At 37.4% G+C, this 17744-nt stretch overlaps 1 protein-coding gene across 2 annotated transcripts in view; it reads right to left on the bottom strand.

Annotated features, from left to right (window-relative positions):
• Positions 1 to 3948: 3948 nt before the first annotated feature.
• Positions 3949 to 17744, bottom strand: part of LOC306844198 (scavenger receptor class A member 3-like) — a 20677-nt gene continuing 6881 nt past the window's right edge. Inside the window, exons 4-11 of one of the 2 annotated variants that reach the window (XM_079376156.1) lie at positions 14892 to 14950; positions 13364 to 13492; positions 9318 to 9353; positions 8947 to 8991; positions 8291 to 8410; positions 7065 to 7145; positions 5478 to 6521; positions 3949 to 5235 (exon numbers count right to left, since the gene is read on the bottom strand). In XM_079376156.1, the coding sequence (XP_079232282.1) occupies positions 4799 to 5235; positions 5478 to 6521; positions 7065 to 7145; positions 8291 to 8410; positions 8947 to 8991; positions 9318 to 9353; positions 13364 to 13492; positions 14892 to 14922 (1923 nt within the window). In that variant the 5' untranslated portion in view covers positions 14923 to 14950 and the 3' untranslated portion in view covers positions 3949 to 4798. Of the gene's footprint in view, positions 5236 to 5477; positions 6522 to 7064; positions 7146 to 8290; positions 8411 to 8946; positions 8992 to 9317; positions 9354 to 13363; positions 13493 to 13655; positions 13716 to 14891; positions 14951 to 17744 lie in introns of those variants that run through there. The other variant, XM_079376157.1, reaches the window with a different exon arrangement.

Here is a 17744-nt window from a genome sequence, read left to right as displayed (position 1 = left end):
CTCTCACACACCTCTAAAAGTACGCAACAAAAAACTCCTCCCTCCCTCTCAAATTTTATCCGGCATGTTACGTTTGCAGCGATGTCTGAGTGAGTGAGTCGTTTGCTGTCTAATTACTGGAGCTAATTTGTGGACTGACTGACAGGATACTATGCATTTAAGCTATTTTTTACCTGTACTTTGTCATTATCTCCCTCACTCTCATTCCACATTTTTTGGACCTCGATGAGAATGCAACAAAAAACTCACTTCCTCTCAAAGTTTACCCGCTGTGTTCATTTTAAGACCAGGATTTTACGAATTGTATAGAAGCTGAACAGGTCTGTCCAGAGTTTCTGGTTTTGTTCAGGTTGTCACTTTTCCAAAATGACCTTTCACTGAGACTATACTGTTAGCTTGCTGTCTGGGTTTATAGTCTGTTAAGGTTTATGTGTAATTTACAGATCCCTGAGCACTGACTAAAAACCAAATTTATGTTGTACAGGATGTCTGGCCATGTTGTCAGAACATATTTTCATGACCTTACAGGTGGCTTTGTGAGGTGTGCCGTGCGTCCCTTTTGACGCAATTAAAGAGAAAGTTTGCGAAGTGAAATGAAACAATAATAATGTAGTACATTGAGAACGCTTCCTGGAACATTCGTTTTAAAAAGGTGTGCAAGGAAATGTTCACCATATCACAAATCATACTTTTAAAAAAAATCATGTCAAACAGGCCACAACGTTCTTCCTAACTTGCCATCCTCTCAACTCATGGCCTTATACATGCGGTCACGTTCCTAAAAGAGCAATGCCATGCTGGGGAAATCTTTAGAAGGATTATAATCCACTTACTTGCAAAGTGAAAATGTTAAGCAAAAACATCCATCATTTCCAAGGACATATATCTCATAAAATATCCACAGATCTGTGCTGTCAAGTCGGAGCTCTGCTGTTTTTGATTAATAAAGGTCAAATATGTGTCTAAATTTGGCCCAAAAAAAGAGACATTTTGAGATTTTGGATGACATGTTTATCTTTTTTTCCAGACAATAACTCTAGAATACTACTTTAGCCACATTTTCCCATAGCAAAGTATTTTTGTTTATTGCAAAATCCTTACTCTACTCACTGATGCAATGGCAAGATTTTTTTTAATGCGCTTGAAAGAAGCATTTTATGCTCATTAAGGCTGCATTTATTTGATTAAATATAGTTAAAAGATAAAAAGATTACTTAGTTTCTGAGCTTTGAACATTGCTATCTATGCAGGGTCAGAAAGCTCTCGGATTTCATCAAAAATATCTTCATTTGTGTTCCAAAGATACGAGTCTTACGGGTTTGGAACAACATGAGGGTGAGTAATTAATGACAGAATTTCATTTTTGGGTGAAATATCCCTTTAATTTAAGATTAACTTAAGAAATTTACTAACTTTAAACTTTTAAATGACAGATTAAAACCTTTTAATTCCTAAAGCAAACGTTCAGAAGCTTGCTTATTTTTTGCATGTATTCCATATAAACTATTCAGATTTGCCTTCACAACAACAGTGTTTAAATTGCACCCTGAAGTAATGGTTTAAAATTAGCTGTGACTTCAACACAGTCCGGCGGCTGTCTAGACTTATTTGACATAATCTGTTTGTAGAGCTTTTAGAATTGCGTTAGAGTTACGTAACGCAGTTGCTTGTTTAAATCGTAGCCTAACCATGTCCTAACGATATACCATTAGAAAATATCACAGACAAATTCCGTCTCCAAATCAAATTCCATAATAATGTTGCAAGTCATAACATTCAGGGGGTTTTCATAGGGTCAGTAAGTTAACCCCACAAACATGTGTTTTATAGCTTTTAGCACAAAATCTTTACTAGCCTACAGTACTTCTCCCTTCAACGTTACCTTTGCTGTGGCAGACATTTTATTAAATATCTAAGTGAGAAAATGCTTGTGTGAAATGAATTCTGCATGGAAGAAAAAGAAATTGGCCTCAGCCCATGGCTTAACATCTGGCGCAGTTTACTCTGGCAAGTCATATGTTATTCAGGAGAGGGAAAACATGACACCCTCTAGCTTTTCATTTTTTAAAATTCCAAACTTAAAGCATAAGAAATAAGTATCTACTGTATATTGTTTTCATACATCGTAGGAGAGCAGCGCTCCATTTGACAGAAGAGGTGAGCGACAGATTTTTCTCATGGCCGATGACTTCCCCAGTGAATTCTGTCGTTGTGTCGATCCAGTTTTCTTTCCTGTGGACCAGCCCTCACACAGAAGGTCAGGGTTTGACAAACGGGATATCTGCAAACACATTAATGCGAGTTATTAATGATAAATTGGGTTAAAATTCATTTGGCTTGTAGTTTTAGGTCTGTTTCTGACTACAGAGAAGTTTCAAATAGTGTATTTGGATGCTTAAGATAAACTTTGAACATTAATACGTTGAGTGGTTTTATTACATTTGGCAGCTTTGATGGATGGTGTAAGTATACATCTTTGGAAAGTTAGCGTATGAGCTGTTAACCATTGAAGCATTACGTAACGTATTGGTTTAATGAGAATCTCTGACCTGTTCTTGAGGTCATCGTGTTTTCTTTGGCAACAGGAAACTTCCTTGAAGTGTCATGCATCATTATAGAGGATGGAGGCTAAGCTTTGAGGCCAGCTGCACTGCATTCATTCAAGTTCAAGTCCAGTGAACTTTGACCTGGGAATTTGAATAGCAAAAGGACATTTTAGGATCCCAGATTGTCCTTTTGGCCTCAACACAAAAAACACAAACTTGAGTTGCTAAACAAACTGTATAGCAATGAGACAGAAGAACTGAGCAACTGATAAACTGATAAAGCTTACTAGAAATTTGAAGTTTGGCTGTGGGGGTTTATCGATTCAGCTGGTTCCCAAACAACAACTATATTTTAGGTTGTCATTCCCACAAGGAATCAATTTCCTTTGAAAAAAATGTTTTGGTACCCACGGATCTAAATTCTTGATTATATCATAAACAGCTGGAGATGAAGGCTGAAGATCAATTTTCACAGTAATGAAATTGAGAAAGAAATAAAGGGATTGAAGAATAAACAGATTTCTTAAAGAAACAAAAGGGAATTGAGGAATTACATCACAGAGATCTCGCACTATCAATCATCTAATGTTAATGGGGTTTTTCCTGTTTGGAACTTACAGTCACGATTCAATAAGAAAATTTAATGCTAGCTATGACAAAACAATTACCTTTATGTAGTGCATGTCGAGAGATGAAACATACTGTAAATATCATTATGTGATATGCTAATCAACACAAGGCTTGCTAACATTATTTATGTCACTAGATTGACTCTTGATCATGTAGATTTTATTTCAATTTTGCACTTAATTTTGATAGTGTTCTGCCAAAATGAGCCATATAATGATCCATTAAATTAATTGACCTTTTCACTGTAGTCATGATAATGAATTATTGTCACATGTGGAACCTGTTTATGCTTGCTAGTAGTCAGATATCACACTTTGATGAAGAAAATCTCTTCACCCAGCCAGCAAATTGTTGTAATAATGAAATAAAACAACGATGCAGTTTGGAATTATATTTCTTTTGTAATAGAAAGATATGCTGACGTGCATTTACTTGAAGAGAAACCTACCTGTTAGACAGTCTTCATTTCCAAAACAGAATAAAACAACATCGTAGTTTAGTACTTGCACTTTTCAATATTTCAGTAATTTGATAATCCAAATCCGCAAATTACACATTTTGTTTTTGGTTTGCTTTTTAAAATGTTACAGCAACATGACTTAGCAACATAGAAAATGCAACGTTGTGCAATGTTATAAAAAACATTTTGTGCTTGCCGAGTAGATAGCTAATCAGGTAATACATTTTTAAAATTTGTTTCATTATGAAATAGTAATCATAAATACTGTATTGTCTTAGTGAACTTGAAAATGATAAACAAAAATGTCCCCCATTTTACATTCATATAACCCTTTATTGTTGTGCAAAGAGAATAAACTGTATGCTAACACATCAGGAAGTCCTCGAAAACACATTAACCACATAGAATTACACCTGTTAAAATTCTATATTTACAAATTGGGAAATCAAACCAATATGAACATTAAAACTTAATGTTGCACATTGCCAGTCATTGAAATAGATTTGTCTGTACAGTTTGTAACGGTTCTGTAAATCAGCTCAGGGCCTTGGTTTTGCAGTTTCATGCAATGCAAGCAACTGTAAAATAATGTGTAACTTTTCGCACAATGTTTCAGAAACTTGAACCTATGGTACCTTTGACGAGTGGAAATATTTGGTTTACTTGAATTCATAATAAAAATCATATTTCAGAGTACCTGCTCTGAATGTTCTGTGATTATGATGCAAATACTGCACTACTAAATACACTTCATAAAAAGCAATAAAGCACAGTCTCATTCGTTCTATGTTTATCTGTGTTCATAGGCTAATGCTGGCTAATGATTGAGTCTAATGAATGGTACCTAGTACAAATAATGGTTTCATAGCAGCCTGGCTCTGTAACCATTTTTAAAACAAGAACTGTTGTGAAGTGGCTCCAAATCCAATATAGAATTAGGCTTGAGGTCTATCCAAGAGTGTTGAATGCCTATACGAAGTGTATTGCTATTCAGAGCAAACTCCATATTTGGGGAACGTACATGTGGGCCTCTAAGATCCCGAGGAGTCCCCACTATAGAGAGATCTCCAAATGGACGTTTACCACCATCATCATCAGTCTGTCCAGAAAAGCAGTCAGTGTATCACCTTTTGGGGTATTTTTAAGCTTTATGTCTATCTGCTCAAGAACTCTGAGCAGGCTTCCCTGGTGGTCCAGGTATTCCACGTGGCCCCGGTGGTCCCACAGGGCCTTGTACTCCTAGTGGTCCAGGAGGTCCATGTACCCCTGGGAGTCCAGCTTGCCCTCGGATACCTGCCGGTCCTTTGAGGCCAGGAATTCCATCCTTCCCAGGAGCCCCCATATCACCCTTCTGTCCCTTTTCACCACGAGGCCCTGGTGGCCCTAAAGACCCCTTTTCTCCTTTAAGTCCTGGCCCACCTCTCATCCCAGAAGATCCTTGTACACCTTGATCACCCTTAATTCCCATAGCGCCCTTAAGTCCTTGAGATCCACGATTCCCCGCAAGTCCCCTGTCTCCTTTCGGTCCCGTTACACCTACAGATCCTTTGGCTCCTGTTTCTCCCCTGTTTCCTTTTGGACCTGGTGGACCAGGCACACCTATAAAGAATCCAGAAAAAGACACTTAGACACTTAAAGAACATGCAAGTGAACCTGTTTTTATAGAAACTACAACAGGTCTTCAAATTCAGCCTTGTCAACCACTGTCCAGCAGAAGTTAGGCCCCAAACCAAAGTTAATCAAGGTCTTCAGAATTTGATCAGGGTTGGAGTAAGACTCTGCAGTTCAGTGACCCAACAGGGCTGAATTTGAGGATTTTTGCACTAAAGATAGACAACTACCTTTCAGAATAGTGAAGTTCTGGATCAGCTTTTCATGACTGGTGTCTACCAGCTTCATCTCCTCAACTACCATTGATAGGTTCCTCACATCAGCATCGAGGCGTAAATTCAGCATCATGTACTGCATTCTCAGAGTGTCAGCAAGGTGAAGGAGAAGCAAGACTGTGTTGTTCAGGTTCTGGAAATCTTCCGTGTGACTGTTCACCCTGGATTGGCAAGAGGAACTCTCTTGGTTGATGTATTGGTACATGCTCTGAACATGGCTGACGGTTGCTTTGAAGCTGGAAGAGAGCGTGTCGATCTCCATTTCAATGGACTTCATTCTTGCATCCAAAATCACAAATCGTTCCCCGGTCCGGTTCTCATAGTACTTGGCATGGTACTGGTGGTCATGCATGTTCTCCTCTTGTTCATCAATGTAAGACGAGACATTATCCAGTTGCATCTGAAGGTTCATGACTTGCAGAGTGAGGTCATGCACCATCTCTGAACTCATGCTGATACGCTGGTGAGTGGCAGAGACACCATTCTGAACAGCCCTCACGGTCTGCATGGTTAAGCTGGAATTGGACTTCAGGGCACTTAAAACTCTGCTGTAGTTCTGCCAGTCTGCTGTTATTTTTTGAAGCACCAAGGTCTCCTCTTCTGCCTTCCTCTGAAGAGCACCTATCCACAATGCACTAAGGGCGACAGTAGTGTTGACTTGTTGCATTGTGGCCTTCAAATCATACTGATCCTCAACAAGGGTTTTCATGCCCTGATCAGTTTCATTGATGACAACCTGCCAGCCATTTACCTGATCCAAGTACTGGCCCAGAGACTGGTTTATCTGCTTGATGATAATTCTAAAAGACTGGAGGTCTCTAGTCATTCTGTTGCTGGATTGCGTTAGACTTTGCTGAGATTGGGTCGCCTGGTCCAACTGCTGCTCTTGACTGAGTACTATCTTCTGGATCTCCTCATACTCTTTCTTCAGTCTGGCAATCTCCTTTTGGTATTGTGCAACATCTAAGCATTTGGAATAGTTGTTTACAGCTCTGATATCTGCAATACAACCACCAAACCGTGAATCTCTTGTACCGCTGACACAAAATACACTGTAAATTGCATGAAAAAGCAGTTTTGTTTTAACAGACTGAGCACTCTGTGTGCACAGCTGTTTTGTATGCCATTATTTCGGTAATAAATGATTCCTCATGAGGTTTTACTCTCTGAGGGGTTCACCGACCACAGGAAGTGAACCGAGAGATTATACAAACAAATTAGATAAATCTAGCAGGCCTATTTTAAACAGAAGCAACTGTGAGAGCATGTTTCCTTTTTACATTTTCATTGTCCTGTTGTAGATCATTGTTTTTATTGTTAACTGAAATTATTCAAAAATGGTTTTTGGTAATTGAAACAAAGCTTAGAAAAATATTACAATTTAATTGTTGCCTTGTCAGCTAACTGGAATAAGTGTACGATTAACTGGAATAAAATCAATTAAAGCTATATAGAAATATATAACTAAAATGAAAACTGAAAATATAAAACTAATAGCCAATTCAAAATATAAAAATATAAATCAAAAATAAGAATTCTTACCTTTTATGCTTTCTTGGACCTTTGAAATCTGTTTGTGGTAAAATGTCTCCTCTTCAGATAAGGTGCCAACTCTCCTGAAAACTGATAAGACAAACTGAATAAAATTAAAACCATTATTTTAGACATTTAGGTGATGTGAAATAAGTAAAATAAATACATTTACCATTGATACAAATTTCTAATTCTAATCAAAAATGTGAAATTGCATATTATTGTTGGAACAGCAAACCCAGTTTAAGTGATCTCTGTTTCCTGAGAATAAACATGTTTGGAATTCTTTTAAGAACCTGTCTTCACACACCAAAGCTTAATCTCCCACTATGGGAACTGGTAAAGTATAATGGAACCTCACTTGCGGTTGTAATTTATATTCCAGCTATATGAAGGCATGTCATCTGCTGTATTTTAAAAAGGTGCTAAAAGGAAATTGCTTATTTTTTATCACTAAACACGATACTTGTTACTTGATCTACTTGCCTTGTGTACATTTCAGATTACATCAAATTCCTTAACAGTATGCATATTACACACATACTTGTTATACAACAACATTTTTGAGGAGTTACAGCAATGTGGAACAGATGAGTATGTGGCGTCATTCTGAAATATCTAGTAGTTAGGCTTGTTTTTCTTTAAATGAAACCATCATATATATTTTTCATTCTTTTTGATTTGTTTTGCTACAGTTTAGTTAGTTGTGGGCTGACATGGTAGTATTACATCCGCGTGACAATGCTCATAAAGTTCTTGTTGAAGCCCCATTGCATTTAGAACTTGGGTTTGTTGTCGTACACTTGTGTATGGTGAAATATATTGTAGGTATGATTCGTAGTTCTTTCACTATTGTCTTTCATTGTGCTTTCATGCTTGTTAGTGGGGCAAAGGATTCAGATTTGGCATCTAACATCACACATGATGTGAGATTTATTGTGTGGGCAAGGTTTTGGCTGACTTCTAACTATTACATCTGGAAATTGTTGACTTTGAGCATTATGCTGAATCAAAACCCACACTACATGTTGTAACCATGTTTATGAAGGATGAGAATTGTGGTGTCCTACATTCCATTCTCTGGCCCATAACTGACTCCCCCCAGCAGTGTTTCTTCTCATGTGAAATTGCTGATTCATGGAAAAGTATTTATGACTTCGTCTCAACCTTGTTTGTTCACGTTGGTGTAATTTTAAAGAATGAGGAAAACAAACAACAACAAAACTTGTTTTTACCAAGGGATGCCAACACAGCCACTGCAATGATGACCAAAGCTAAAAAACCATAGAGCATTTTGACAGCTAGCTGTAGAGAATGCGTCTGCTGACATTTCATACATCCTCCTCTTGCTCTTCCTATGGACACAAAAAGACAATTAGTTTTCTTAAAGAAACCTGTTTTTTCTGCTAGTTGTGAGCTTTATCAAAAACTAACCATTATATTCTAACTGGTATGTAAAAAATTAAAACTTCATCCCAAAATCAACAGATATAAATAGACTATTAACATCTACATACACAACTGCACGTGGGAAAAAATCTAAACAATAAAGAGAATCTATTCAAATTCGACATGGCTAATAATTCAACTGAGCTTGCAAATTCTATTAATGAAGCTTTTCTAAATGCTGTCAAGGGCTGAACATTTAAAGCAGATGTACAATAATCACTCACAAAACGGTGGATAAATGTTGACTCGTGTACATATAAACACACTGACAAACACTTTAGACATCAGACATTGCAAAAAAATAGAAAATTGAGGCATAATTTTTAAATTTAGACAGATATTTATCAAAACAGTCAGCTTACTGTCTAACTCTCTTTTGCACTCTGTCATGCCTCATTAATAAGGAGAGCGAAAATCTTTAAGAAAGATGAATTTTTCTAACCTCTCAAGGGAGGAATTTCCTCTTCTTCTCCAGTTAAGTCCTCCTCTACAAAGAGAAATTGCACAAAACACGAATAAGTCATGGCTTTACAATTTATAACATTGTACTTGAAAGTAATCATAATTCTATTAAATCATCATTCATCGTATTGGCTAATCAAACACAGTTTCCCTTGAGACTCATCAACTACCTCCTGCACAGAACAAAAACATTGTACCATCATAATTTCAACATGCCAGGTCTCAATCTTTAATTGCAGGAGATTATAAGAGGACAACGAGATCCACTGCAGGGATTAAACACATATTTGGTTTTATAAGTCTATCGAGAGGGCTCAAATGAAACTGAACAAAGAAAAAGACTCCACATACCATTAAAAAGCTGGTTCTCGTAGCCACTATAGCTATCTGCAAAAGAGAAAAAAAGCAGCAGGGTTGATGTATGTGTTCACAAATTAAGGTCAATAGATTGAAACATAAACTTATTCTGGGAATAACACACACACACTCGCTTTATCACCAGAAACATAAATCATAATTGAAATTCCATAAGGCATGCTTGCTAGCACTCAGCTTTAAGACAAAAACCAGTCAACTTGGACCGATTCATACAAGATGAGGTCACTGTTGGAAAGATCCTTATATTAGCACAATTACACAAAATTGGTGAGGGAAGTGTTATTACTAAATTTGATTGGATATTTTGGAGGATTTATTCCTCCTGGGTGGAATAAAATAGCCTGGGAATATTTTGTATGTCAGAGATGCTCTTAACATGCCAAAAAGGGCCATTACTATGGCCCTTTTGAGTTTAGAAGCCCATGTTGAGTTTGTTTTTAATGGCATATTTCCTTTATTTCTTTAAATATATGATGTTTTATTTTATTTCATATTTTTTATTTAAATGCATACACATTTACAAATGACATATTTTAAATAAATTGCATTTTTGGCCAACTATTTCTTGGCTTCAACACCAAGAGATGTTTGGCCAGGTACATAATATGCTTTGGGTGGGAAAAACCACAGCTGTTCTGGCCATGAGCCACAAAAATAAAACTGTGTGTGGTGCAGGACATAGCTATAAATAGAAAAGACGATGAATGTTAGAACATCTGGAAAAGCATTGTCAGCAGAGGGTTAAGCTGGGTTTTTTTTTCTTATTGTAGCACCCATGACAGTCAGTAAACTAAACAGCTGATTACTACCAGCTGAAGTGCAACCAAAATGTATGAGGTGAAACGGGACTATATACACCATGAGAACATCTAAGAAGCTTTATCAACAAGGAACAAAGAGTCTCAGAACTATGTCATGAGGAATGACCTTGTTAGGATGTTCTGTGAGTATGCATGTCATTTTATGTGGTCTCCAAGACCATCTATGTCCCACAAAGCGTACTATTCCATGGGAAGAAGGAATACACAACAAAGAGCATGAAAATGTGAGGGCATCTTTACAGAAGCCTGTAATCTACCATGTTTTGGAGAGTCATGGTCTCACTGAAGACAAGCCAGGGTCTGCTTTGAAAATTGAGCTTGATCTCTGTGCAGAAAAATTAAAATGTGGTGCTGTGATCCTGGCTGAGAAGAAAGGACAAGAGTTATGGTAACTCAACAACTCTACACCCTGCAGCTGCAGGGCACTGGATTGGTACTGAAGGTAAAGAGATGTTACTGGAGGTACGCCGGTTATTACTGCCAATGCTGTTAAAAATCAACCTGTTTTCTCTTTATCGGACACTACTATTCAACAAACACATTTACAATAACATCCCTCAACGGCACAGTCTCAGGGAGTTTGCACCTGCTTCATTTTCGGGTTTTTTTTAAATCTTGGGTCTGTATTTTTCAAACTCCGGGCACGTCTTGAAGCCGTGCTTTGCATGCCAGACCTGTTAAGCTCATGTGAAACTGTTTATACCTTCTACTCAAGCCGCTGTGGTCAGGTCTACCATAGCCAGAGTGCTAGAAGGGGCTAAAGCTTGATGAGGGAGAAAGTGGAGAGACTTTACATTTCCCCACCAGTCCTGGCTACACAGGTGGCTCGGAGCAGGCACAACCTTGGGTCTTGTGGTATGTGAGTGTTGCCAATAGTACAGAGGAAAAGGAGGAGACCCTTCAGTCTGGTCTGGATGTCTGCATTCCCTTTGAAAACATTGGTTACAAGGAAGCCAAGAACCTTCAAAAAGCACTATGGCTGGATCAACAGAAGTAAACTTAAAAAGTATGAAAGTTAATGAAAGAGGCAGGGTATTTAATTAGCTTGCCGGGTCATTCAAGGATCTGGAGGAAATGGAAAGTTTAAGAACATAAGATGAATATGCCAGTGTTTATAAAGGGTGGGCACTCGTAATCTGCATGCTTTCAAAATTGAGTTCTTAAGTTTACATGTTATACAACAATATAATACAGTAAATGGTATTTAAAGGTCCAAATCTGGCCATGTCTGCTGTTTGCTCTCTAAATCAACAGCAATTCTTGACCATGGACACAATTTAGGTAGCATTAGAGGGTTATCATCAGTTATCTCAGGTGTACATACTTAAGTAAATCAGTCCCCTTGGCCAGATGTTGTACAGTGTGTTAGGAACCATCTATGCAAACAACATCTGTGCTCTACCCAGACATTAAAGGCTAAAATTTAATTCTAGGTCTTCGAAATGCTGTGAGAATAACTAAAACCATATGACTCACAATGGTAGCATGGAAACACAGATCGGAGAAAATTATATATGGTCAGTGGCCAGTACAAAGTCTTGGTCACCAAGATGTACCAAGATACACAAGCTACCAAGATTTGGTTGTCAACATATTTATGTGATTTGTAATGAGGCATCCATCAGCTCATCCTCTTTTCCAGAAATACAGCAAAGAAGACAAATGTTTAATGCAATAGTTGAAAACTCTTTGGAAACAATGCTTAAGATGATATCTCTTTTCAGAACTTCACAATAGTGTCAAAAGTTTGTGGTTAATCTCTTCAGCACCTTCTACAAAGGCCAAAGATTTCCGAGGATTCTCCTAATCCTTCAAATTTTGCAATGGAAAGCTACTTGAGTGAGGTGCTCTTGGGTAACTCCCAGGGCTTTGATGTCCTAAAGAACGAATCGGTGTGGTGTGCATGATCTCTAAAATGTGGGTTCAGGAGGTTGCCTAGTGCCTTTAAATGGATACCCTTTACTGAAAAGCACAAAAACATCCAGTAATACGGGTATTATGTGACCAGATGAATGCAGTGGGTATAAAACATCTGACAGAAACGCCTGAAACTAGAGATGGGAAACAGAGGCAGAGGGCAGGGTCTTTCCAAACCACAGAAACCCAACCACAACTAATAAAGACAAGTGTCTCTACAGTTCTGGTTGATGTATAACTGTTTTACACGCATTTTTAAAAGTATGAGCAGTTCTTCCCTAGAGTTCAACTGTAGAGTTCAATGGAGAGTAATTGAAAACATTCATACTGTATATTATAGTTCATGAAAACAAAAGAGTTGAAAACTAGAGGTGAATCTCTCCCCTCTACTCCCATCTTTAGATATCGACATGTTTACAGTTACACATGGGTTGACTTAATTGCATGAAAGTACACGTTCTTGGATGTTTTACAGCTTGTTTTCTGAAGCCAAACTTTTTTTGGCAACCCCATTAGACTGTAACAAAACAGTTTTTTTCTTTGACCATTAAACAGGTCCTTATGTGTTCAATTATAAACAAATATGAAGAGCAAGTGTGTTTCATTATATCTGATACACTTCAATAAGATGTAATCAAGATTAAGAAGAGCCTATCTGCCTATTACAAATAGATGCATCGGTCAGATCCTAGGAAAACAGCTGAAGAGAACGTATGTATGTGTGTGGTTAGCACTGGCTGCACACCTGCTGCCCACACCAAGAACGAAGAACTCCCCGCACATACCTCACCACATGAGGAATGCATTAGGAGCCATGCTCTTTCACGAGTTTCTGGATTATGCATTAAAAGAGTGAAAAACTGACCTTCATCTTGAATATATTTCCTATAAATTAAAGATCCTACCAAAGGACGCAGATCCACATGTTCCACTTCCCTTCAAAAAGAACTCACTTGGCTTTTATGAAAACGCAAATTATTCAGTGTTGACTAAAACCAAGTGCTGCCCCAACAATGTGGTTTATCTAAGTGTTTAACTAAAAATTCAACAGCAAATGGTGTCAAGCTGAGAGTGAAGAAGGCATGATGTATTCTGCTTTCAAAGTAACAGAACGACAAACTCGCATCCAACATCAACAGGCCCCTGCTTTCTTTAGATTTCCAAGTTGTGGTCTTGAATATGTGCTGTCAGCACGCTCATGTTTACAAAGAGTTTCTCACATGAATTAAAAAAACATAACACATAAGTCAGTATGAATCATTAAAAAGAAACATTGCTTACCTTTCATGTTGATTCTGTAAAGTCCCCCCAGGTCAGTTTGGTAAAGATGACTGCGGAGACTTGAGACCGAATATATTTCACCTGTTTGATTGTTCAAACTTGGGATGTATTTCAGTGACTCGTCAGAATCTAGAGCATCAATCAAGAAGCATACTTGTTTTTTACACGAGGTAAGTCACAAAATCTGCAGACTTATCCAATGTTGAAAACCCCTGTGGGTCCAGCTGGTGTGTCAGGAAGACCCCTCTATAACATGCTGCCTCTTTGCTATAGAACCAGAGGAAAGTAATACCTTGGACAGTAACCATGTGCAGCTTTGGGAAACATGCTGGAGTGGTGGAGAGATTGTTTCTGTGTGGGAAAGGGAGGGAATGGATGAAGGGAGAAGGAGGAGAAAAGGAGGAGGTGGGACACGGTGCGTGTGCTTCAGTGAGTCAGTCCTGAGCACCGGCCTAATTGCTAACAAATGTCTGGTATTGGAGCAACAGGCACCTTCTATCTTCTGTGGCCTCTGTTGTTGGAGATTTACACATTATGTTTGCCATATGGAACAAAAAGGCACATGGTGTTCCTCATCAACAGTCAGTTTGCTGTTGTGAGGAGAGATAAACATTATTGTGCTATTGCTTTTGTAAATGCAAAGTGCATTCACACTTTTTCATGATGTTTTACCATAAAAATATAATGTAGTTTAATAAAAGTATCATGTAAGTCATCTGAATGCCAATTTTGGTGCATGGAGCCAGGTTTGACATTAGTGATGCTAAACTGATTTTCATGTGTCTCATAATCATTCACACCATGCAAGGTTTGAATATGTTGAAGCATGAATATGATTTAAGAGACTTTCAGTTATTAATAACTTCTTTTTCTTATGCAAAGGTATTGTATGATTTACAAAGATTTGGAATATAGCACACAATATATGGGCCGCTTTTATTGTGCTTTATTGAATCAAAACATTTTCTGTTCCACAAAAAGTAAATCATCCAACAAATGAGGGGGAGTAAATGATGACAGGATTTTAAATTTTGGGGTGAACTATTGCGTTAAGAACATATGTTTGTTTACAATCTGCAATAACTTATTTGAAAACATAAACAACAACCAGTTTTTGTATAGAATGTGACTCTCTGGGAATCAGTGGTCTGTGCCTTTGAATCCACTCAATCACTTTTACCTCTCCTTCCACATGAGACACACAAAACACACATATCTTTGAAGTCTTCTCTTTCTAATTAAGCATGCAGGATTCATGAACGATTGATTAATTAAAACCATCTAAAACTATTAATCATGTACTAGTCAAGGGTCAACAAATGTCAATCATGGCCTCAAATTCAATGACATCATAGAATTACACAGTTACCATGTTATCAAGTGAGAAAGGTAGATTTAGGACAAGAAATTCTGGGAATTCTGTGTCCCATGTGGACATTTTGGAACCATTAATGGAGCTGGGTTTTGGGAAAAAGATGATATAATGTTTCCGTTCATTCTCATGTGTTCATAACAAAAACAAGCTTACTTCTGCTCCACCTTAAGATCAGTTCTCCCATATGTCTGTTATTGTTCTTCCACGATCACCTAAGGGAACAAAACAAGCTGATAAAGTGAAACATGAGAAACAAAGTAAAAGAGGGAAAGAAAGTAAAAGTGATGTTTGACAGGAAGAACACTAAACAATTACCAACATATTCAAATACGATGGTATTTAACGTAGACCACTGTAATACCATGGGACATTTCCAAAAAATAAAAATCATGGTAATATCATGCCACTGTGCCTGGAAAATAATGAAAATACCATAGTATTTGTTTGATAGTGTTCCTTTTGGCCATTACATTCACTTTTGGGCCTTGCAGTCTGTGTTAAACACTTCCTAATCCACTGTTCTCACAAAAGCTGCTCTATAAATAAAGTTAGAACTGAACTGAATTAGTAAAAAGGTTATACAGTTTCACATTTAACTAGTGTGCAAGCTCTCACTTGGCTGGTATTCATGGTTCACTATTTTAGCTCCCTTGTTAATATGTGTGCAGATGTGGAAGCAAATGTGCTTCTAATAAATAAACTGACTGAGATTGATTGTGTTTACTGAGGAAAGAGAGATGTGCGGACAGCTAGTATGAAATTGTATTTTAATGATTATGGTTTATCATAATATTTTTGTGACTGTTGAAAGGTTTGAAAAATCAAACCTTTCTGAATTTTTATTGCATTAAAAAAAGTATTTTAGCTGAATGAGAAGCTTAGCAGATGATCTGTTGTTAATTGCACAAGTGTACATCCATATGCGGTGTTGGCATGCATCAAATTACTCTAAAACCACCAACTTTCATCTGCTTGCCAAAACTGTAAATAATTCCAGCAAATAGAGTAGTGTTTAATAGACTAGCACGAAAACCATCTGGAACCTAATATGCTTTCAAACTGATTCAGATGACTTTACTAGTCAATAGATAACAGAACACCCTGCACACTGTCATGCACGTTAGAATTAAAGAGTTTGGTGACATTTCAGAATATGCAACCAAAATTTTGCAAAAGCTGTTCTGAAGAAAAAAAAAAAAAAAAAGGTAAACGAAATATAGGCCTACCTGTTCTGTTGCCAGTAAGAAAACATAACTAAAGTCATAAGATATTCAAGATTAAGTCAATGTCCAAGGCCCTTGACACTTAAGGTTTATTTTTTTCCCAAAATACTGTCATTAATTCGATTTTTACATATTCTGAAGAATATGTGAATGTAAAAAGTCACCGGTGTGATGCTAGAGTGAGGTTAGTTGCCAATGTGTTGCCAGGTCTCTAGACATGACCTGTTGGCCAGGTGAAAATATTAAATTTGATCATTTAGAAAAGTTATAACACACCTTCTTCAACAAGCTGCATGATTTTTGTAGGATGAGTTGCTGCTGAAGATTAATACTTACAGTGTGGTTACAGGTTTGTTCAAATCAGTATAAGCAATAAAAATAGTGATGCTTGCTTTGGAAAACACCATTAATTAATTTCCAAAAGAGAGAGTCTAAGCGTAAAACAGAGATTATACTATTTTATATTTAATGAATAGGATGACTTGACAACATTTTACAGAGGCATGACATTGGAAAGAGGTGTGGCTCCACAGTGCAGCTGTTTGTCCAGACATGTTATTTGTTTGCCTACATATCCTGTGGGGGAAAATGTGGGTTTGGACATGCTCCTACACCGTGCAATATCCCAAACATGCTTTGAATCACATTTGCCTAAATAGCAGAATGTTATGAGCTGTGCTTTCCTGACAGCACAGGTTCCTCCGTCTTCAGAATATCTCACAAAAAACTAAAACAACTCTAGACTAGGAGATGAAAGCTACCTGACAAGCTATGACGTGATTAAAAAGCAGTTTCCATCCCCTACAGGAGTGATTTGGTGCCTTAATGTGTAATAAGCAATGACTTGTTTTGGTGAAAGCATACATAATAACCCCTCACAAAATAACATGATTATGTCTGTTATGACTGAGAGCGAAATAGTCTCAGTATAAGTCTTTCATGAAGGTCTTGCACTTTTCACATGTTTTCCTTTCCCGTCCAGTTTTAATATTACAGTGAGTAATGTTATATAACCAGCAAAATAAATGGCATATAACTGGAGCCACCTGGGCGACTATGTGGGGTCAAATGGGTCGTACAAAAGGTCTAGTCAAGTGTGCTTATTAACCTTTATGTTTTCTTTTCCCTGAAAATGTTAGTGCTAAAACTTACAGACTTTGCTCAAACAGGGTCATAATAACTCCCCTCCCCCAAAAAAATGTAACACTTGTGGTGTTCCCATGTCAAAAAATCTTGGATTCATTCTTTTTATCAACTTAAAACAGGTTTTGTATATCTTTTTGCAAATGTTTGATCATAGGCCTCATTGATCTGAGCTTATGCACCTCAGTTTTTGAGTGAACACTGACAGAATTATCCACAAATAGTGCTTTTTCAGAAACGGACCAATCAGTTACAAAAAAAAAAAAAAACAGTTCTAACCGAAAGAATATAAGTTGAAAGATAAAATAGCAGGAAAAGTTTAAAAGTCCAGTCATTTGGAACACCAAATTAGGTTAAGGATTTTCGGGGTTAAACTTGAGCTTGTATAACCTGCACACTTGTTTCCTTAGTTTCAGCACTGTTATGAACTAGTTCTACATGATTCACTGAATTATTCTCTGCACAGCTAAAGCAGATGTTATGCAGGTCACATTAAGGTGATTCACAACTGTTAAATGTTGGAACTGTCCGACAGTAATGAATTATCCACATACAGTCTTTGTGGTAAATTCTAGAGGGCATATTTTCCTGTAAACCCAGAGTTAAGTCTACAAGCACAATGAAATGAGCGAGATGGTGC

This window comes from Barbus barbus (assembly GCF_936440315.1).
Source record: "Barbus barbus genome assembly, chromosome: 24".
Taxonomy (NCBI): domain Eukaryota; kingdom Metazoa; phylum Chordata; class Actinopteri; order Cypriniformes; family Cyprinidae; genus Barbus; species Barbus barbus.
Note: the sequence above shows the minus strand (reverse complement) of the source record. Positions and strands in the feature narration are given on the sequence as shown.